This window comes from Anabas testudineus, chromosome 21 (assembly GCF_900324465.2).
Source record: "Anabas testudineus chromosome 21, fAnaTes1.2, whole genome shotgun sequence".
Lineage (NCBI taxonomy): Eukaryota > Metazoa > Chordata > Actinopteri > Anabantiformes > Anabantidae > Anabas > Anabas testudineus.
Window position 1 is genome coordinate 8,101,634 of NC_046629.1, and position 15,179 is coordinate 8,116,812.

General features: G+C 41.0%; 1 protein-coding gene across 1 annotated transcript in view; it reads right to left on the minus strand.

Moving 5' to 3' along the window:
• Nucleotides 1-5,435: 5,435 nt before the first annotated feature.
• Nucleotides 5,436-15,179, minus strand: part of clybl (citrate lyase beta like) — a 54,148-nt gene continuing 44,404 nt past the window's right edge. Inside the window, exons 4-8 of the mRNA XM_026377249.1 lie at nucleotides 14,065-14,166; nucleotides 12,977-13,070; nucleotides 12,321-12,488; nucleotides 8,356-8,480; nucleotides 5,436-7,173 (exon numbers count right to left, since the gene is read on the minus strand). Coding sequence (XP_026233034.1) covers nucleotides 7,078-7,173; nucleotides 8,356-8,480; nucleotides 12,321-12,488; nucleotides 12,977-13,070; nucleotides 14,065-14,166 — 585 coding nt within the window. The 3' untranslated portion in view covers nucleotides 5,436-7,077. The remainder of the gene's footprint in view (nucleotides 7,174-8,355; nucleotides 8,481-12,320; nucleotides 12,489-12,976; nucleotides 13,071-14,064; nucleotides 14,167-15,179) is intronic.

Below are 15,179 nucleotides of genomic sequence, written 5' to 3' on the forward strand. Positions count from 1 at the left end.
ACGCAGGCTCCTGTAGCCCAGAACGGCGTGCGCATGGAGAGTAGAGGTGCGACTCCTTGCGCTCAAAGTCTACCTCTCCCACCTGGCCTCTGTCTGTCTGTCACAGCTCCTATAGGGAAGTCTTCCAATATGAATTATAATAAGCATAATAACAACCCAGTGGTTGCTGGAAAACCGAAAGGGATTTTGTAATGGCGCCTTATTAGAGCTAGTTAGGCACGCATCAATTTCACGCCTCTGAGATGTCACATAAACTGAGAGCAATAACCTGAGTCATCACCTGGAGGTAAGCTGCACACTGAACGACTAATCCATCAGAGTTTTCTCCTTCCCATTGCAAAAAAAGAGTTTTAACATCTCAAAGTTTGTCCAGTCGTAAAGCAAACCTCGCCATTGAGCTCCTTATATTTGCTCATATTTTACGATGCATGCCTGCAAAGTATATTAAACGAATGAAGTTTCTCCAAACTTCCCCGCTGCACACTGTGACCGAGATTCAAAGGGCAAGTGGTGCTTCATTAACCGTATCCCCATTTACTTTAGATCCCCCCTGAGTCTCAGAGAGAGCGGATTAATGTCAATTACCTGTCATTTTGCAACACCTACAATATGTTACGTCGGTCCGAGCTTTAAAGGAACACGTCTCCTTTTTCACAGACACCGTTTCATATCACTCAAAGCAGCTGAGAAATAAAAACTATGGGCGGGTGTATTATTAAGAATATAAAAGTGTTTTAAGCTGTCGTCGAGATTTCTACTTAAATCATAAAAGTGCCAAACTGTCATTTATCATCGAAGTTCATAGAGAAGATCGATGTTATCTGTCATTATTCATCCAAGTCCTAATCCACTTCAACTATTCAAACAAACACTCCAAGTGTCCAGAAATTAAGCATCGTTGTTGCCTAAATGCCAATTAACACACACTCGTGTTACCAAATAGACTCAAATGTCATTTATTTTATGCGTAGAATTAAAATCGTCTATTTTTTCCCTGATATAAAGTGTCGCCAGCTCAGTGAACGTGGTTTCTCCTAAAGACCTAAATTACCGAGCTTCTGTGCGTGATGACCGCAAAAAACAAAAAGCCAGAGTCCTGGACAAAGAGAACAGCATCCAGCTCGAGCACCAATGAGGGGTTTATTTCACTTTTCAATCACTCTTAGTCGTGCCCGGGATTAGGAGAGGGCTCTTGACTCTCTCTTTCACACAAAACCAAGAGTGCTTGTCAGCAACTTGAAGGAAAAAAAGAAGAGAATAATACGTGAGTCCAGGGTTATCGTGTTTAATTGGATTAGATGGTGTCATGTTGGTGTCCGGAGCACGACAAACAAGAAATAGACAAGAAGACGGGGATAAGTGGGTCCTTCTGAAACTGTGTTTTTTTTTCTTCCATACAACAAATAACATATTTGCTTTTTTTAAATTTAGAAATAAATTTTCGTGGAGATCTCATTCAGGAAATAGGGGAGGGAGGGGTGGGGGGCGATTCACAGAAACGGTGCATGTGTTAGGGGCCCTCCATAAAAAGAAGTAAACCATGCTGAGGCTGAGAACTGTGGCACTGGAGGTTTATATTATCGGGATTGTTTTGTTGGCTGTGTGCTGCGCTCATCTGTGCGTCAAGCAGCGGCAGCAATAACAAGGTGCGCGCAGCTGTGTGTGCAGGTGCGCGGCCTCCACCTGCTCAACGGCACACAGAGAGAGAGAGAGGGGGGGGGGGAGGGAGAGAGGGAGAGATGGAGGCCGGTGCTGATGAAAAGCTTGGTTTTCGATTGTCCGGTGAAATGGGGAATTATCACCGAGGTCATATCGGTGTGTCTGAAGTTTTTTGGTTTTTCTGAAGCAGGAACATTTCTGACAGGTTAAAGGTGGTTTAGTTGGAAGAGTTTAAGTTTTTAATCTATTCTTAACGAACTGAATTCTGGATCTTGAAGTTCTCCCTCTCCTTTACCAAATACGCACTCTACCCTAAGTTGTGAACGGTCCAACAAAGTTTTGGTTTTGCTCCATTTCGCTCCAAAGCACGATCTGTGAACCGAAGAAAAACAAACAACGCTGCGCTCCGATGAAGCCACTGTGGAAGTGGACATAGAGGATGCTCAGGTATTGATCCCGTACAGGTAAAAAAAAAAAACAAAAGAGAGAGAGAGAGAGAGAGTGCAGCAGAGTCAGAGACATCAGTGTCCTCACACATTAAAATGCGTTTCTGAGAAAGTTTTTTATCATATTCTCAACACATGAAAGACAAACGTGTCGCGCATTGATCTGCCAATAAAGGACATTTTACTGTCTAATAAGCAGCTTGGGGCAGGTGTGAGGCTTGATCTCCGTGTAAGGACGCAGACCTCCTGTTCATTTTATGAGGCTCTGTTACTTTCCCCCCTCTCTTAAACTGTCTGTGTCAGTCGCGTAAAAAAAAAAAAAAAGACTTTGGATCGATCCGTCTTGTCTGGCGCGTTCAGGGACAACAAACAAGAGTGGAGCTGTTTCAACTCGATATGACCACTTCCTAAATGTAATGAACATTACTACAAAACGTCCTTTAAGTTGTGACTAGATAAATAGATCTTTCTCTGACTATATACCGTGATGAAGAGAACTGGACCAGAAACTAAATAATAAACTTCTGCTGCAGTGAAATAGGGGAAACTCAAAAGACTGACATCTGACGACAGATGGACAGCTGAGGTAAAAAACTAAGTTGGAGACACTTTTTGTCGCTCTGTCGACAAAAAGCCCCCCTCCTCTCACCTCCTCTCCCCCGACACCCTTCCCCACTCCTGGCAACAGCAGACAAAGCGGGCGGGTTTTAGTGGTCTCCGCCGGGGCCGGACAGCCTTTGATCTGGGTCCGTTAAAGTGAAGGGAGTCTAGGGGGGAGTCAGGCCAAGAGGAGGGCTGTGGAGGAAGGTAAAGTCACCTACAATATTTTACCTATTTGTTTCTTTTAGTAAAGTCTGACTCTGGATGTAAATACAGTTTGGAGAATTCTCTTCATGTGTAGATAGTTGCAAAAAGGAGAACAGGAGGCTGCACCTGTGACCAGGCTGGATCCTGTCTGATTTCTGATTAAAATAAAAAAAAAAGGCTGCGTCATGTCTCTTTACCAACTGCAGATCTCATCAACCCGCCAGGTGAACACATCCACACGATGAACGGACTAACAAGAGTTCAAAGAAGCAACGCAGGAGCCTCCCAACGAGGCCCAAACAGCAGCAGTGCATGGGTTCATTTCAATGCAAACGGAGACTGACGCCTCCCCGCTCGTCACCTTTAGGAAGGGCCTGTAGCAGGTGGGCGGCGGCGGCTGCACCGCACTATTTGTTGTTTTCAATAAAATGTTGTCCAGGTGTCGCCTGCAGTGGCAGAAAACGTCAATATCAACACAAATAATTGCAGAAAAATGCATTTCGTTACGAATTTCATTAGGCCACTATTCAGCTTTCATGGTCACAGATGACTGCAGATGCACTGCATCAAGATAAAGGTGGAGAAAAAGTTGGGGTTTAATTACATCTCTGGTCCAGGCTCCTGTTCCCTCGGACTGCACACTCAGACAAAAGGTTTTCTCAAATGAAGTTAGTAGGCTAATGGTCCACATGCATCACTCCTGCAGCACAGTCAGGCCGCGGTGAATTTCATACCACGCAAAGGAAGTGGGGAGAAAGGGAGGCTGGACCTGCGCCTCTCATATGTAGGGAAATAAAAAGGTACTGAGAATATTGAATAAATACAGGGACATCTGGCTGAAATAGAAAATGACTCCAACTAGATAAATAAAAGTAAACGGTGCACGAGTTATATTAACATAACACGCGTTCAAATTAATAGACTGAAATAAAATATATATAAATACTCTCAAATAAATTAAAAGAACAGGTGCAGTCTGTGTTGTTTCCATTTGAATTATTTCATCTTCAAATCCTACAATAGCAGAAGGCTTATCACAGAAGAAAGTAAAAACATTTCTAATTTAAAGCCCTTTTTTTATTATATTGAAGAGTAATTGATAAGGAAAAGAAAACATTTTGTTGGCTGCCTGAGGCCATAATATGCTTAAAATTAACAACTGACTGTATTAGTTCTGTCACCATTTCTTAGCAGATGTCCTATTGTAACCACTATCAAAATGTTCTAATTTATTTAAACACTATTTCTAAATATTGAAACAGTTAATTGGCTTAAACTAAACGTTTTATGTTGATTAACTCTGCACACGTTGTATTTTAAGCCATTTTTCTAATTGCTTTCCACTTCTCAAACTGTGCTGCAGCTACAATAACGAGGTATTTTATTGTTTTAGAATAATCTTTTGCTGCAATTAGTTTGTCATATATTGTCATTAGAAGTCTATTAAAACATCAAGTCATTATTTGGGCATCCCCGGGCGGGGAATTAGAATAAAACCATCTTTGCCACACGGGTCCCATTTAGATTAATGGAAAAATATGTAAAACATTTCGTTTTAATTTTCCTCTGACAGTGTTTTGCATACATGCATTTTCTCCGCCTGCGCTGTTCCTCATAATTTATGAAAGCAATCTCGACCAACACATTACCGGGCTATGAAATACTGCTCGCAGCCTAATTGATTCCCGTCACAATTTTGTGAGGTTATAATCGTGTTAATTGTAATTTACTCTCTCTGGGAATACCGGAGAGATGTATTTAAATAAAAGCGCTGAGTGGACTGAGAAGATTATATCAGTTCCACACATAATAGAAATGTCATGTAGAATTACACAGCGGAGCCAGACAGGGATGCATTCCTCTAATCTACAGAGATGTCACTGAAGTCTAGTTTTTATTATTATTATTATTATTATTATTGCTCTGAAATTTTATTCAGGTGTAAAAACACCTGGGCAAAACGAGCTATATATAAACCAAAGGATATAGTTTGTTTCACCTTTAACTACAGAGGGGGAGGGGTGAAAAGGTGTGGATGTAAGTGGAAATATTAAATAGTTTAGTGGGATAAAAAACAGATTATATACAGTATGAGGTGAAGATGTTGTGTTTTGAAATATCAACTGGAGAAATTATTTCCTAACCTATCACAACAAGAGCTTGTTTGCTTCGTCTCTGCATGGGGCCCTGCTGCTTCCTCTGCTTTGAGATCTTCAGTCCTGTTTGTGGAGACACCTGTTGGTGCGAAGCAGCTTAGAAAAGCCAAGTGGTCCCATCAGACTGGTCTCCTCGACCACTAAAGTCATCCAGCGAGCATCTTTGGATCTGTGAGGGCTGTACGGGTCAGGTGTCTTAGGACGACTATTCTATTGTACTTAAAAATGGAACAAAAAAGGTTTTGACAGGCGAGAAAAGTTAGTGTTAAACATTAAGTGAAACGGAACAACAAGAGACCATCAAAACTAAAAAGAAAAATGAATTTAAAGTATAAATTAATCAAAGTCATTTAATGACAGAACAACCTAAACACAGTGTTTCTTACGATTTAAGAAATTAGTACAGACGACTTGTAATTTACAAATATCTTGACATGAGACATTTTTTTTAAGTAGTTACCATTTAAGTCATCAAATTTCAAATGATTGTTTTCCAGCTTCTGTTTCACAGACCTGCAGAGCTTCACAAAAAGGCTCCGGTCAAATAATGTTTGTTGATTCATTTAATGAAAGTCATACTGTACATAATAGCAGTTTTGTGCACCAACCTCAGGGAATAACAATAAGAAGTAGATTGGGTGAAAACAAACAAACAAGCTGAATGTGAATTCATGACAGAAAAAGTGAGCCAGGGGTGAGAGAAATATGTGGCCAAATGCCAAAGAGACAGCTTACTGTTCAGGTCTTTGGCTGGGCGCAGGAGTGGTTTCGATCTTTTTGTCTGGCCTGGCCTGGCACAGACCACAGTCCTGCCCCAGACACAATAGATCATACAGTAGGACAGACAGAGAGAGAGAGAGAGAGTGGGTGAGTGAGAGAGAGAGAGAGAGAGGAGTGGATGAGGTGGGGTAGAGGAGGTATGGTGCCTTTCATTACCATGGTCACCAATGGCACTATTAACCATTCAACACCCCCCCAATTATCCTCCCATCCACAGTCACAGAGACAAAGCCTTGGTCCTGGTCTGCTGGAGCAACATGGCCACTAATCTGTCTAACTCTCGCATCACACCCACTTCACTGTCTCTGGAAATCAGACGTGCACAAGCGCTTCACAGAATCCCATTGTTCTTTTATTTGTGACAGCACAAAAACTACTTAACATGTTTAGGAACTTGACACTGACCATTTGTCATTGTCAGTCAGACAAACATAAAGCGAAGTCTTGGTTTTGAAGATGCTGATATGAAACAGGCAAACTCATCCATCAATACAAGTGAAACTTTTTTTTTTGTATAGGTGATGGTGTTTCTGATGCCACATAACTTCTTTATTAAGAGTACAAGGTTTAATCTGAGCGAGCGGTGCTTCTTTACTGAGGAGACTGACACAAAGAAGCTAAATTGGGAGTTTATGCACTTCCATCTGTGGTTTCTTTAGTGTGCAGAACTTTGATGTTTGTGAGTCAGGCCCTGGGCAGGGGGCTGAGGCCTGACTGGAACACTGGGGCCCAATGAATAGGATCCACAACAGTGGCTTGTTGTGTTTGTTTACCCTTTCACCCAGCTGCCTGGACTGCGGAGATGGGAGAGCATTCATCATGACCTAGGAGAGATGGGAGGCATGGGCACACATAGTGGAGAATGGCATAAAGGCGTGCACACTGCAGAGCGTGCCAAGAAAGTGCCCACACAGGGTAACAATCCTCACCACTCAGCTTCCAAAGGTTTGTTGTTGCTGTTCAGTATGTGCAGAGTTCATATTGAAGACTAGAACTCAAGGTATATTCAGGTTTTTAAGTAAGCCTCAGCAGCAAAACATAATGTCCATTACAATGACATTCAAATTAAAATATTATTAAACATTATTAAAAACTTAAATTAGAAACATTATTTGCACCGTCCTGTTACATCAAGTAAGAACGTGATTTTGTAAGTGTTCCAGTTTCCTTTGACCTCTTGTGTCAGGGTTTAATCATGTCGTTCCTCCTGTTTCTCCTCCCGATTTGTGTTATTTCTCTGGCACCACGGTGGACAGAGCTATGATGTTCTGTGCCTGCTTCAGCGAGGGCATGTCAATCATGCTGCCACGGAAGGTGAAAGCACCCTGAACAGTTTGCAACAAAGGCGAGAACAGAAAGAATCATTACACCAGGCGTACACAATTAATGTACTATAAATGTTCTTAAATGAAGTAGGAAGTAGATTACTGGTAGTGTAACATATAGACAGACATGACATATTTAGTGTTTATAGGGAAAGGAGTATTGGTGGTTTTCAGAATGCTAATGTTTTAAATCTCAAATAAGTAACATGAAGCAACGCTATTAATTACAGCAAACACGGTGCTGCAGGTTTTAATTCAACTAAGACAATTCCTCTGGAATAAAATACTACTTTAAGACATTAGCTAAACAGTTATTTAATGGTTTCAAAAGTGTTTCTTGTTTTTGAAAAAAAAGAGGTAATTCTGGAGGTGAGAATTATGAAAAGCAAGCACCTGTCGTGTTGCAAGACAAAGAGGCTGACCCTGCTTAATGTTCAAACCATTACACACAGAAAGACACACACACGCACACACACAGCAGAGGGATGAGTAGGATATGAATCCCTCGGGCGATGCTTAGTAGGAGCAGCCCTGGCATTGAGAGAGGTGTGGGCAGATTGTGTATTACCTCAGCAGATAGCCCACAGAGCTCAACACACAGGATCCAACCATGCACTAAATTAGGAACAATAATATTGTACACTTAATTGCCCCCCTCCTCAACTTGCCCCATCTCCTATGTTGTCTCCGAGTCACCCAGGGTTGTACAATTTGTATTCTCTGGAACTACAGACGTGTGTGAGAGGATACACAAAGGATCAGTCTGAGTGTCACAGTACAGAAAGACCCCCATCATCTCAACACGCAGTCAGTACAGATACTGCATCGTTGTGTGTTGCAAGGTTTTGTATGAAGACATCTTGTGAATTATCCATCATCTTATTATCTTAATTTGTGAAACCATCCATAAAATAGCTTTAAGCATAAAGTCTATAAGTGGATTTCTTCTTTTTTAAGAAAAATAAAATATCTTTACGGAAACATTTTAAGAAGTAATTTAAATAAAGTGGTAAGTGCAGTTAATATAAAATTATTAGAAATATTCACTAAACAATTCATTAAGAATTCAATTTGCATAAAAATGAATTTACTACAAATAATTCAACCACCTTTCAAGTCAGTTTTACCAAGATACTACAACAAAAGAGAGACTAAAATGATTTTAGACGTAATTAATGTTACCTTTCCCTCCTTTTGATGCAGGTCAAAAGCAGAAATAAGCTCTTTGGCCCACTGGACCCTCTCATGGCTGGGGGAAAACTCTTCCTGCACAGCCTGAATCTGGCCTGGGTGGATAACCTGTTTACCTGTGCATAAAAAAAGAACAAACATCACAGAGGATGAGAGCAAAATATGCTAATGGTAACAGCAGGTTTCATGTGGCCTAAAACAAAATTAAATACAAAAATAATTTGTATTAAGAAAACTATGTTTTTCCTTTTGGCGCTGATCTATTAATAAATATGTTTTTGCCAGTTGTCCTCCCTGATTATAACAAAATATTTGATGAAAAATGTGCAAGCAGCAGTACAGAATTGTTACTGCTGGCACTGTTCAAGTGAGAGGAGAACAGCACACAGAGGAATCAGGCAGGAGAAACTGGAAGAGCAGAGGACTAAATTGTATGCGTGCTTATGTGTCAATATGTTCAATGCCACTGAAGTGAGACCAACACAGTAGCTGAGGATGATGTGCATCTTGAACGATGCCAAGTGTCTCCTCTCTGCTTGCAGCCGTGCTGTTAAGCAGAAACTTTGCTGAGTGTTGAGTTAGACTTTGATATGTGACAGAAGTCAGCTAAAACAGAGAAAATGAAAGAACAGCGTTTGTAAGCCTGGCAGGACCTAAGCAGTCACACACAAGGAGGGCCCTGTTTGAAAGGGCAAAGGAGATCACACAAAAGCAAATGCTTACAATTCAAGTAATTTTTATCACCTGTACTCAAAATAAAGAAACACAATTTTGATCAATCTCTAGTTAAAAGAATTAAGCTTATAAATAAGATTATATGTAACACTCACAAATTCATTTTTTATAAACAACGTCTGTTTCCCTCAGATAATTCCAGAAAACACATTTTACATCCAACTGAAACAAGCCCAACATGAAGTTAAGGCTCTGTCTGACAAAGCTCTCACCCCTGCCACCCTCCCGCTCCCACTCCCTCTCACTTAAATGTGGGCGAACACCACAGACATAATCCCATGTACATTTGCAGATCAAACTTGTAGTGATAAGTTAAGGTTATGAAACGTCTGGTGAGAACGACGGCTCAGTGGCAGCCAGCAGGAACTCAGCACTTTAGGGCTTAGCTCTGCCGCTGACAAGAAATCCTTCAAGGTGGCTGAGCGGGCGGCCTGCAAGAGCAAAAAAATTGACCAGGAGAGAGGAGGAGAAGAGGAGCGAAGAGGGGAGGAGAAAACCCAATCTCTCCATCCAGCTGGGCTCACCCCAGTTAACCTCAGAAAAACGCACAACACAGCTACACTATAAACAAACTCCAGTTGAAGTCTTGAACGATTACTGGAAAAGAGAACATTATTTTTTAATTAGAATATATAATAAATACATTCTTTTAAGGAAAGTGTGCATAGAGAAAATGTTCAAATGTCATTTTGCAGCTTTTGAATCATTGTGAATGCATAATTGCCAATGTGTTCGTTTGTGTAAAGCTGGCAGAGTAATTGCACATTTTCTCGTGGAACAAGCTGACGTTTCCCCGGGGCTATGCTGGTGTGTGTGTGCATTCTTTTGTAGGTGTATATTTCTGTGTGTGTGTGTGCTTGTTTTAACACCTTGTGTGCATTATTTAAATACTAGTATTTTAGTTTTCTTACTATTTCTGTGTGCATATTGTGAATCTGTTTCAGTGCAACAACCTGTGTGTGTTGCTTTCTACAAGGACTGAGGCAGGAGGAGCGTCTATTCCCTCTTCTGCCACCTGTTTTAGTCCTGGGCTGAAGACAGGAGCTTGTTTCTACACTGAAATTGGCAGGCTTAAATATACTGTAGGACAGTCGCTGTGTGTGTGCTCGCGTGTCTGTGTAGGACGACAGCAGAATGACGGAGTGAAGGAACAGACAGGGTGACTCAGGTGCCCTCAGTTACAACCCATTGGTTCTCTTAAAATGCATCATTCATGCCCTCCAGCCAATCCTGGTCTGCCATGTGGTGCTGGCATCTCATTGGAGGATTGCTGTTTAGCAAAGTGCTCTCAGGCGAATGATGGACAGGGTCCCAGGGATGGAAGTGAAATGTGGTCCCTGAAAGCAGAGGATTTTTTGGAGCAGTTTTACATCTCTGGGAGGCAAACTTATTTACTGGTATAATTAACTGAAACACAGTTTACATCACATTAATTACATTCCTCCTCAACAGATCTGATGTCAACATTTTGCAGGTTTTTGCCTTCACACTGCCCTGTTTACCAGTAAGGAGCACTGCATGTTTGTGTTTCACCAGTGTTCTGTGCTCTGTGCTAATGGGTGCTGTATGCGGCTTAGGTAGTGCCAAGGTCAATTACTGCACAGGTAGAAGCTTTTGGCTGCACTGTATTATTGCTTAAGCACACTCGGACCAGTAATAGCTACCAAGATTATACTGTGCAGAGTGCCCATGGCTTGTAAGCCACTAATCCAGTTCTTTGAATGGTCCTTTCCATCAAACCTGACCGTTTATTTCATCAACCAGCTGCTTCCGTTCAGTTGCTTTTCTACCTTTTACCACACGTAAGCAACACTTCATGCTTAAATCATTCAGATTCAAACAAGCATAAACAGAGCACTATATTAAGAACATATGCACAGATTTTAAGACCCCACAGCTCAAAATATACCAATTCTCATATTTTATATGCACACGTTGTTCATTAAATAAAGGTTTAAATAATGCATACGGCTGTAGCTGAGTAACTTCAATATATCACAGAAGTGCATATACAGATACAAACCTGCTGTCTAAGAGAACACAGGTGGCAAATGAGGTCATGTGGAAAATCGTTTTTTCATGAGACAGCAAGGAGCTCACCTACGAAATGATTTGATGATGTGAAGCTCAGACAGGTACCTCGTGGATCCAGCTCAGTACAACATAGAGCATGTGCTCAGGGATTCATGGTTTTGTGCCAAGTGCTTATTTTTCTCCATTTATTTCCAGTGTTAAAGATCTCACTCACTAATGCTAGACGCTGTGTGTCAGTGAGATCATCATAATGGAGTAAGCAGTAAAAAAAAAAATTAAATAATATGTTAAGATATCAATTTATGTTTATCGTTTATGTTGCTCTATACCACACATGAAAACACCAAAACAAATATATTGGCTGCAATGATGGAAAAATGACTGAAATATCAGCTCTGGAACAGGCGGTCCTGCCTTCTGTGGTCTGTTACATGCAGTATGTGGGGCACACACGCATGCCCACACACACATGCATGCCCACACACACATGCATGCCCACACACACACACTTGCACACACACACACACACACACACACACACACGCAAACTCTGTAGCCAGTGTTGCCAGGCTACAGACACACACGGAGCACTGGTAAAGTAGATGCTAAACACTTTGCTAATAACGCTCTTTAAACATAGTTGCGCACACATGAACATTTGCATATGAGCAGGTACACACCTTGGTGCACACATGCAGACACAAAACGATTCACAGTGGGCACAACAGAATTGTGTTATTCACAATTCACTTCAGCAGTGAGTTCTTCAGTGAAAAAAAAAAAAAAAAAGACAGATAAGCAGCCAGATTCAAAACCAAAGACACAATGATGATTTTGAGGTGAGATCTTCACTACAATGCACAATATATAAATATCAAATGAAAAGCCAGGAAATGCTCTGCATCTGCCCACAGTTTTCCGGGCTACATTTCAAATTTATTCTCATTTTGAATGAGGCAGGAGTAAGATATACTAAGAGGGAAGAGTGGTGAAAACTGAAATGTCGCATCGTGTGAATGCTGCTAGCAACAAAAAGCTAAGGAACGTCCATTATTGTCTCTCGTGGCAAAAAGAACAATAAATGAGAACATTGCAGAAATAGGAGCAATATGAGGAGGACATGCTGAGATGCGGTTGGACTTGAAGGAGCATTATTTAATGAACACAGGAACTACATGGAACTTTACCTGTGAAGCCCATGAGAGCTCCCTCTCTGGCCTGCTGCCTCAACCCCTCCACATCTTTGTAGTCAATGTAGACCAGATCAATAGCCTGCAGTCCAAATGCTTTGGTGGTCACAACAACCTTCTGCCTTGCATAAAGAAGCTCCCTGGCATCCTTAGTCCGCGTGGCACCTAATGAAAAAGCATGAATATACAAAAAGAAAATGTACAGGAGGTCACGTGACAGTTGGTCAAGAGGTGCAACACCATGTTTAAGGACATTTGACGTTCAATGAAATAAAAAGAAATAAAAAAAAAAGTGGTCTGGTGACAGGTGATGAACAAATCAATGGAAAGTGACTGCTCTGATATACAGTATGTCAGCCTCTATGCTTTGAAGGGGAATGTGTCAGATCAAATGGCACAGGAGTATCAGGACATTTTCTGATCCTGAATTCATGACAGGACATATAAAAAAAGAGTGCAGATCCGCTGTGCAGCCACTGTTTGTTGTGTTTCCTTATCCTCTAACTGTCTCTTAAAACAGACCTAACCGTACAATGAACTGAGTACAAACAATTTATAAACAGATATTTGCATAAATACAAACATGTGAGACATTACGCATTAAAAAATATACCAAAAGAGGGAGAAACTTAAGCGGAAGGTGGAATAACTACCTATGCTTGCACAGAAGTCATCAGAGCCAAAAACCACACCATCATGATGAAGACCAACCTTTGGTGCAAGTCGACGGACTTCTTCACACACCGCCTGGAAAGAATAGGTATTGGTATAATACAGGCAGACTTGAGTGACACGGATGCAAAGAAATATTAGACATAATTTGTCCAAATCTTGCTTTCTATCCATGAAGACAGATATCAGTGTACCAGCCCTCTAAATACGCCACCTGCAGGCATATATCCATACGTAAAGCCAACCCAGAGGAACAGTAAGAGACATCTATATCCCATACTAAGAGTAGCTGTAAAATTGTCAAAGAAAGGCATTGAAAATCTGACATCAGATTAACACTTGCACTGAAAAATGTAAAGCAAAAAAAGGCCCCATTGCTAAGAAAGCACAACTGGCCACAATTTATTGAGAAAAAACAGGAACATGATTGTCTGTGGTGAAGAGTGTTAAACAATAAGAACGTATCTCCTGCTTTTGTTGGCTTCCAAATTAATTTCACCACTAGCTGTGCCACAGCAATTTTTTTCATGCTTGTAACCTGGGGTTCAGTCTGGGCAAAGATACAGGGTGTTCTCAAGAAAGCACACAGAGGCACCCCCTGCCATCAAAACACACACGCACACACTCATAACCACAAACACAGTCACAGAATTAGAGTGGATAACTAAAAGACAAATCAAAAGAGCGAAGGACAGCTTGTTTCTCCCCAAATGCACAAAGCCATGCCCTTTTCCCCGTGTAGCTGAAGGTCGTGCCGCACTATAACAGGAACTGCTTTGATGCTTGCCAAAATATCATTAAGAACTTTTCCACTATGATGATATTAAAACAGGTCTAATTAAAAAATGTCAGCGTGTCTGGAAAAGGGATAGAGAGAGACACAGACAGAGGGAATGAAAAAAAAAAAAGGCTCATTTTGAGAGACTGTCCGAAAGCTTTGAATTCTTTTCATTTTGGACACGTGCAGTGCTCTGCTCACTGACACAGTCTTTAATCTAAAGTGAACAATGGAGAAACAGCTAAATGTCTTACGCAGGCAGTTTTTTTGGGGGGGTTGTTTGTAATTTACCTTAAAATTGAGCAGGCCCGTGGCGGTTTCCACAAAGGTGACCAGGCGAATGGATTCTGTCAGTGCCCGTCCTTTCAAGTTGTGCTGAAACCTGTCAACAAACTAAACACACAGGGACAATCTCATGCACAACTCATTAACAATACCCACTTCTTCTGTGAATAGAAAACAATAAGCCTTCAAACAAGTGGAATGAATTAAACTCTTTTCAGTACTAATGCATATATTCTCTATTAATTTCATTTGGAGTTATAACTATAACTTTTAGGACTTAAACTAGCTGAAATCATGGGTGATACTGTGATAATATGCACAGTTCTTTACAGAAATATATAATATGTTCTGGTGGACCGGATTTGCAGCAGAATGCACCGTAAGTGTTCTAATCAGTGCAGCGTTAGATATAGGAATGAGGAAAAAATCAACCGAGCTATTGTACCAAAGTGAATTTAACACTGAATTCAAATCTGGAAGAAAAACTGCAGTAGCAATGGTAAATGATATGACACATCTTTCAAAATCCACTCTGTGTTGAGACAGAGAAGGGAAAAAATAAACTTCTTGTTCAAAAACTCACTTTTGATAAAAATTTTGACACCTTTATTACCTACATCGTTCCCACTGCATCTCTTATACTGAGACACATCTATGAGGGTTCAAATAGCAGGGAAAGCGAGCACAGGAGAGCAGCAACAAAAGGAAGTGAAATGAAATATTTTACATTATCACCAGGGTTCCTCCATTGTCTGAAGTCTTCCGCTCTACCTTCTTCTAAAGGCTGTGCACAACTACAGCATGTGCTCCCCTGAGAGAGTGTGCACACATGTTAATGCACACATGCACACACAAGCACATGCATACACATGGCAAAGCAAAGAAGAAACAAAAAAAAAAAAAGAAAAAAGGGGGAGAAGAAACAAGGTTTGGGATGTCTTTGAGTGTGTTTTACTCCTACATTATTCTGTTTTGCATCTCCCCTGCATCGTAAGGAACAGGGAGACTGAAGCAACAATCAGAGTGTGATGTGACACTTTGCTAAGGCCTTTATTCTGCACAACTCCTGCTACTATGCAAGCTCACCTAAGTAGGGCTATAAAACCAAGTTTAATTCTTTG